Source organism: Pygocentrus nattereri, chromosome 19, assembly GCF_015220715.1.
Source record: "Pygocentrus nattereri isolate fPygNat1 chromosome 19, fPygNat1.pri, whole genome shotgun sequence".
NCBI lineage: Eukaryota > Metazoa > Chordata > Actinopteri > Characiformes > Serrasalmidae > Pygocentrus > Pygocentrus nattereri.
This window is the reverse complement of record NC_051229.1, coordinates 322666-330165: the sequence shown is the minus strand read 5'-3', so window position 1 is coordinate 330165 and position 7500 is coordinate 322666. Positions and strand designations below refer to the sequence as shown.

The window sequence follows — 7500 nt, the reverse complement described above, 5'->3', positions numbered from 1 at the left end:
GTGTAAATGTCACAGGGCTGATAGTGAATAAAGTGTAAATGTTACAGAGCTGATAGTGAATAAAGTGTAAATGTTACAGAGCTGATAGTGAATAAAGTGTAAATGTCACAGAGCTGACAGTGAATAAAGTGTAAATGTCACAGAGCTGATAGTGAATAAAGTGTAAATGTCACAGGGCTGATAGTGAATAAAGTGTGAATGTCACAGAGCTGATAGTGAATAAAGTGTAAATGTCACAGAGCTGATAGTGAATAAATTGTAAATGTCACAGAGCTGATAGTGAATAAAGTGTGAATGTCACAGAGCTGATAGTGAATAAAGTGTAAATGTCACAGGGCTGATAGTGAATAAAGTGTAAATGTCACAGAGCTGATAGTGAATAAAGTGTAAATGTCACAGAGCTGATAGTGAATAAAGTGTGAATGTCACAGAGCTGATAGTGAATAAAGTGTGAATGTCACAGAGCTGATAGTGAATAAAGTATAAATTTTACAGAGCTGATAGTGAATAAAGTGTAAATGTCACAGGGCTGACAGTGAATAAAGTGTAAATGTCACAGAGCTGATAGTGAATAAAGTGTAAATGTCACAGAGCTGATAGTGAATAAAGTGTGTAGTAGTGTGAATACACTACAAAAGCATCACATCACTGTAATCACTTTGCTGTGTGATTCCAACATAGAGCAGCATCCTGAAAGACTGAATATGAAAACATTAATTTAAATAATAAAAATGATGAAGAAAGGAAGAAAACAGCCCCCATTTCCTCACCTGTCCTACAGGTAGGTAGTACAGTGCCCCCTGCAGCACAGTGAATGTCAGCACTATAGCAAAAGCCGTCCAGTCCCACAGAGGAGCTTTAAAGAAACCCATCAGAGTCCAGGGGTCAGCAGGGTCAGTGGGGTGACAGGCATTCAGGAGCAGAATGACAATGCCCCCCAACACCACACACACCAGGAACAGGTCTAACACACACACACACACACACACACACACACACACACACACACAAATGAAATGATGTTTTAGGTCAGGGCTCCGAGTTGAGGTGATAAAGGGTGTTTAATCAGGTAAATTATTGCACTGTGCTGGATTTGAGCGCCAATGTTTTGGGCGTTAAAAAGGTGAACATCCCATCTACAAATCTGTGGATAGTTTTGAAAATGTAGATTTTTTTTGGTCTGTGTTTTGGTCTCAGCAGCTTTTACAAACAAATCTTAACTCCACAATTCAGATGTAGTGAAAACTCTGCCTGATCAGGACTGGGGGGATGTTTCAGAGATGGCGTCGCAGCCGTGGAAACATAAATAACCTCACAGCAAGTGCTGGGTTTCTCTCGCCTCACCAAGCTTTTATTTTCTGGCAGGAATCAGATTTTGAATCCGGTCTCTGTGTGTAGTCATTTTTCCTGGTGGACTGGAACGCTGGTGGGCACTCTGAGACTTTACTGAGTTCTCAAATGAACAGAGAGACTTTCAGAAAGATGTCGGTGTGGTGAGGATTTTTTTGACAGCTGAGAAGTTTTTTTTAAATATCTAGATACTGATTGAGGCCTTTTTAGCCTAAATTTAAAAAATTCCATTCATTAAATTGATAACCTTAATAAATTCTGTACATTGTAAACAGCAGCACTGATTAAATTGCACTATAAACATGTTTGACCTGTTGAAATAAACACTGAGCACTCTTACAGATCTGGTTCCATTTGGTGTGATTTGCAGGTTTCGCTGGAGGTGTTTCCTTCGGAACCCCGTTCTGCACTCCATTCTTCAGCTACAGAACCAAGAACACACACTTTAGCACAGAACACACACACACACACACACACACACACACACACACACACTGTTCCACAGCTCAGTTTAACACTCATTAACACACTACAGCACAGTTTATATTATTTAGCTCGTCACTGCATTAACATACATTATTTATGCTTTATTATTATTATGATGATGATGATGATTAGATGTAGTATGGACACATACATGTAGTACAGACGTATAAAGAAACGAAGAACACTGGACAAATACATCTATAGAAGAAAATCCTGGTCTATAACGGCGTTGATGTTAATGTTTACACAGTGCAGATTAAGTGAAAAGTGGTAGTTTGATCCACAATATTCTTCAGAAATGACAAAACATCTTTCATCAACAACGATTCTATATATTCCATACAGCTAAACGTCTTATGACACTTGTACTTTCTAGCTACTAAAAATGTAAACATGGATTTAAAACTCCAGTAAACGTGCCAGTAGCCGCAGGACAGAGTTTCCAGTGGAAACCACCAATGACACATTTACTTAGACAAGTTCAGGGTCTTATTAAAGGGAAAGACCAGAAACTCGCTTTACTACACATTTCAGCTTCCGATGTAATGAGCAGTCATTTCTGCTGAGCTCTTCTCTTTCATTGGATCAGCTGATGTGACAGTAAGAGTGGAGGCGTAAAGTGATGAATATTGACGTCTCACCTGATTTTCCTCGCAGTGATTTTTCACCTCCATTTCTGATCACAATCCTCGGTCACTGAGACCTGCCCAGTCAGATGGAGAGAGAGACCTGACAGTCAAATATGAAATAAGGCACTTAGAGATGATTTACAGTGATTTAAACCGCCGGGTGCTGTGGATTGGGCTGCCCACCGCTTTGGGCAAGTGTGCTCACTGCCCCCTAGTGTGTGTGATCACTAGTGTGTATGTGGCGTTTCACTGCAGGGATGAGTGGGACGTGGGACTAATAAGGGTCACTTAACTTAAAACGGCAACATACATGATAAAATACACAGTCCAGTAAATAATTAGTAATAAAAAGCGCAGAAGCCTTACAGCCCGAGCTCAACGCTGCAGGCAGACCGGATTAAATCACGGAAGCTCGCCCAAAGATTCCATGACGTTTTTGTGTTTTCTCAGGAAAATATCATTCAGTTAAAGCTTCAGTTCAGAATCTGACACAGGATCTTAACCACGAGCAGCTTCAGCCGTTTAGCCTCTTAGTCTGTTTAGCTGTTTCGCCTGTTTAGCTTGTTTAGTCTGTTTAGCCTGTTTAGCCTGTTTAGTCTGTTCAGCCTGTTTAGTCTGTTTAGCCTGTTTAGCTGTTTCGCCTGTTTAGCCCGTTTAGCTGTTTAGCCTGTTTCGCCTGTTTAGCTTGTTTAGTCTGTTTAGCCTGTTTAGCCTGTTTAGCTGTTTAGTCTGTTTAGCCTGTTTAGTCTGTTTAGCCTGTATAGACTGTTTAGTCTGTTTAGCCTGTTTAGCTGTTTAGTCTGTTTACCTGTTTAGTCTGTTTAGCCTGTTTAGTCTGTTTAGTCTGTTTAGCCTGTTTAGCCTGTTTAGCCTGTTTAATCTGTTTAGTCTGTTTAGTCTGTTTAGCCTGTTTAGTCTGTTTAGCCTGTTCAGCCTGTTTAGCCTGTTTAGTCTGTTTAGTCTGTTTAGCCTGTTTAGTCTGTTTAGTCTGTTTAGCCTGTTTAGTCTGTTTAGTCTGTTTAGCCTGTTTAGCTGTTTCGCCTGTTTAGCCTGTTTAGTCTGTTTAGTCTGTTTAGCCTGTTTAGTCTGTTTAGTCTGTTTAGCCTGTTTAGCTGTTTCGCCTGTTTAGCCCGTTTAGCTGTTTAGCCTGTTTCGCCTGTTTAGCTTGTTTAGTCTGTTTAGTCTGTTTAGCCTGTTTAGCTGTTTAGTCTGTTTAGCCTGTTTAGTCTGTTTAGTCTGTTTAGCCTGTTTAGTCTGTTTAGTCTGTTTAGCCTGTTTAGTCTGTTTAGCCTGTTTAGCTGTTTAGTCTGTTTACCTGTTTAGCCTGTTTAGTCTGTTTAGCCTGTTTAGTCTGTTTAGCCTGTTTAGCCTGTTTAGTCTGTTTAATCTGTTTAGTCTGTTTAGTCTGTTTAGCCTGTTCAGCCTGTTTAGCCTGTTTAGTCTGTTTAGCCTGTTTAGCTGTTTCGCCTGTTTAGCCCGTTTAGCTGTTTAGCCTGTTTAGCCTGTTTAGTCTGTTTAATCTGTTTAGTCTGTTTAGTCTGTTTAGCCTGTTTAGTCTGTTTAGTCTGTTTAGCCTGTTCAGCCTGTTTAGCCTGTTTAGTCTGTTTAGCCTGTTTAGCTGTTTCGCCTGTTTAGCCCGTTTAGCTGTTTAGCCCGTTTCGCCTGTTTAGCTTGTTTAGTCTGTTTAGTCTGTTTAGCCTGTTTAGCCTGTTTAGCTGTTTAGTCTGTTTAGCCTGTTTAGTCTGTTTAGTCTGTTTAGCCTGTTTAGTCTGTTTAGTCTGTTTAGCCTGTTTAGTCTGTTTAGTCTGTTTAGCCTGTTCAGCCTGTTTAGCCTGTTTAGCCTGTTTAGCTGTTTCGCCTGTTTAGCCCGTTTAGCTGTTTAGCCTGTTTCGCCTGTTTAGCTTGTTTAGTCTGTTTAGTCTGTTTAGCTTGTTTAGCTGTTTCACCTGTTTAGCCCGTTTAGCTGTTTAGCCTGTTTCGCCTGTTTAGCTTGTTTAGTCTGTTTAGTCTGTTTAGCTTGTTTAGCTGTTTCACCTGTTTAGCTGTTTCGACTGTTTAGCCTGTTTAGCTGTTTCGCCTGTTTAGCCCGTTTAGCTGTTTAGCCTGTTTTGCCTGTTTAGCTTGTTTAGTCTGTTTAGTCTGTTTAGCTTGTTTAGCTGTTTCACCTGTTTAGCTGTTTCGACTGTTTAGCCTGTTTAGCTTTTTCGACTGTTTAGCCTGTTTAGCCTGTTTAGCTGTTTCGACTGTTTAGCCTGTTTAGCTGTTTAGCCTGTTTAACTGGTTTAGCTGTTTAGCCTGTTTAGCCTGTTTAGCCTGTCTACTGTGATGGTCTCGTATCTGAACTTCCTCCAGAAGCTGCTGTCGAGTTGTAGCAGGACCAGCTCATCGCTGCAGCTCTGAAGTCTGTACAGTGGCTTCCAGGCAGTTACAGAGTAGAGTTTAAATGGTTTTGACCCAGAATGCATCTCTGATCTGTTTAGCGAGGTCTCTTAGATCTACAGACTCAGGACAGCTAGTCAAGCCCAGAGTCCAAACTGAACAGCGTGTAGCTGTTATGCTGCTACCGTTGGAACTTCCTGCTAGAATATCTTCGATGATCTTTGCAAAAGCCCTTCTGAGCTGCTGATCTCAGAATGTCATAAACTGTATTATTAAATCATTTTAATGCTTTTACTGTTCTGTGTTTGTGTGAAGCGCTTTACATTGCCACAGTGTATGAAAAGCACTACACAGATAAACTTGCCTGTTGTTGTCGCCTCAGAGAACGAATAAGTCCAAACTGCCCTTCTGCTCAAACACTGCCGGAAAAGAAAAGCCAAAGCTGAAGCCTAGAAAGATACAGAGGCAAACACAGCAGGAGTTCAGTACGAATACTTTACTAAACATCTTCGTCTGTCTGTTCAGCCAGTGCTCCATATGATGAAGCTGAATTTGGCTTCTTATGGTCTTTTCAGTTCCACCTTAAATGATGCGACAGTTACATTCTGGTGCCTCTCTGTTAAGAGGATGATGATATTTAGTGCATTAATACAGAACTCAGCTGTTTCCAAGCTCTCGTGTCTATTTTGAGGATTCACCTGCAGCTTTGGGTTCTATTTTTGGCTTTATAAAAATGAAAGGCTAAATTAAAAAAAAATTCTCATATTTTAATGTCCTCTGACCACTTATAACATTTCTGTGGCTCTAAGAGCCGAAAACATTCATAATTCACTTCTACATAATCCTTTTCCAGCCTCTCTTTATCCCTAACTCTTAAACAAGCTGCTTTACTGTGTCTTTAAGGCTGTTATATGTAAATATATGCAAATATATGTAAATATATCCCTGCTGTCAGAAGAAAACCTTCATATCTATTATTTTTCAGTTTTGGAAATAATTTGAACGTGTGTCTTTTTCTTTACATTGTGTGTAAATTTCATGATGAACGGACAAAAACCAATGGCCCAAAACTACTTGGACAGACGTCTGTTTCGATTGACTTACATTATAAGTAAAGTAGGTTTTTTCCTTCTACTGTAAAGTCACTATTTTGGAGACACAATGTTTTGTTCTTAGAACAGTGAAAGTGAACTATGTACATATAATCACTTGTCCATATATAATATGTATGCTGCTTGTATATTGCCTGTAAATAATATGCATATTGTATATTACTTGCCTTTATATACTCTGCATATTGCACGTTTACTGTGTATATTGTGTATTGTCTGTAAATTATATGCACATTGTCTGTATATTGCATATTATACCAGAGAGGCACCAGCGGCTGGGACCAAATTCCGTGTGTGCGTCGACATACTAGGCCAATAAATTTGATCCTGATTCTGAATGAGCTCTGTTCTGATTGGCTACTCCTGGGTTGGGCATCACTTTAAAACTCAATGTTTTTATCTGTTAAATCTGTTCCTTAATAGAACCTTTACACATTTACAGCTGTCACTAATCCACATTACTGCACACTTACTTTACACACTTGATTAAAAAAACAAAATTAAATATGAATAAAAGATAAAGCGCCACAGGTCTTACCCGTGTGTTGTTGAGGCTGGAGCAGGTCTTCACTGCGTTCCTGCAGCACGTCCGTGGGTTTTTATGAGGAATGTTGCATCATTTCACTTTCTAACTGAACAGAAATTACCAAACACACAGGAATGCAGAGTGAGGGACTGAGTTCTGCCCTGACAGCTCTGATGCTCTTCACCATCCTCTGAACGCTGACATGGAGACAACTATTCAAACTCACAAGCTGTAAATGATCCACACTGTGACGTGAAATTTCCATAAGTGCTTAAATTTCCATCTCATAGTTTTCTGTGTGAGAACAGCCTGTATGGTCTACATCCCTGCAGTCATGTGAAGAAGTCACCCTGTTTGGAGACACAGATATCAAGACTTCACTCATGCTGATGAAGCTTCAGCAGCTGTAAACTCTCTGATGCCATTTCACACGAGTCTCTGATGTGGACTGCATGAAGATTGAAGGGTTTCCGGCGTGATGGTCAGTCCCTAGTGATTTCCTGGGTGTCGTCGGTCAGTTTCACACAGAATGTAAACAGACACACAAATCCAGCAGCTCCACATGGTGAGAGGCAGATGATGTATATCTCAACCCCTCTTCACAGGCTCATAACTCCAGACTCGAACCTTGAGACTCGAGACTCAACTTGGACTCTCACCTCAGAGACTCGAGATTTGAATTGAACTCTCACCTCAGAGATTCACTTCAGACTCTCAACTCAGAGTCTTGAGACTTGACTCAGACTAGAGTTTTAGAGACTTTGAGAGATGAATTTTAGAGACTTTGAGAGTCACCTCAGTTTTACACAGAATGTAGATGAACACATGAATCCACCAGATCCATGCAGTGAGAGGCAGATGATGTGTATCTCAGCCCCTCTTCATAGGCTCATAACTCCGGATGTGAGTCTTGTATGATCTTGTGATGACATGGAATGGAAAGGGTGGCTCTAAAGATTCAGGAAGGGTTTAAACTGGATTTTTGAGCTGGATCATCATAACGACGCACAGACACAGA

The 7500-nt window shown here is 40.4% G+C and overlaps 1 protein-coding gene across 2 annotated transcripts in view; it reads right to left on the bottom strand.

The window, feature by feature from the left end:
- Positions 1-6569, bottom strand: part of si:ch1073-429i10.1 (delta(14)-sterol reductase TM7SF2) — a 26791-nt gene extending 20222 nt beyond the window's left edge. The window contains exons 1-5 of one of the 2 annotated variants that reach the window (XM_037531194.1): positions 6495-6569; positions 5209-5293; positions 2478-2565; positions 1691-1772; positions 771-964 (exon numbers count right to left, since the gene is read on the bottom strand). In XM_037531194.1, coding sequence (XP_037387091.1) covers positions 771-964; positions 1691-1772; positions 2478-2510 — 309 coding nt within the window. In that variant the 5' untranslated portion in view covers positions 2511-2565; positions 5209-5293; positions 6495-6569. The remainder of the gene's footprint in view (positions 1-770; positions 965-1690; positions 1773-2477; positions 2566-5208; positions 5294-6494) is intronic. The other variant, XM_037531193.1, reaches the window with a different exon arrangement.
- Positions 6570-7500: the final 931 nt, after the last annotated feature.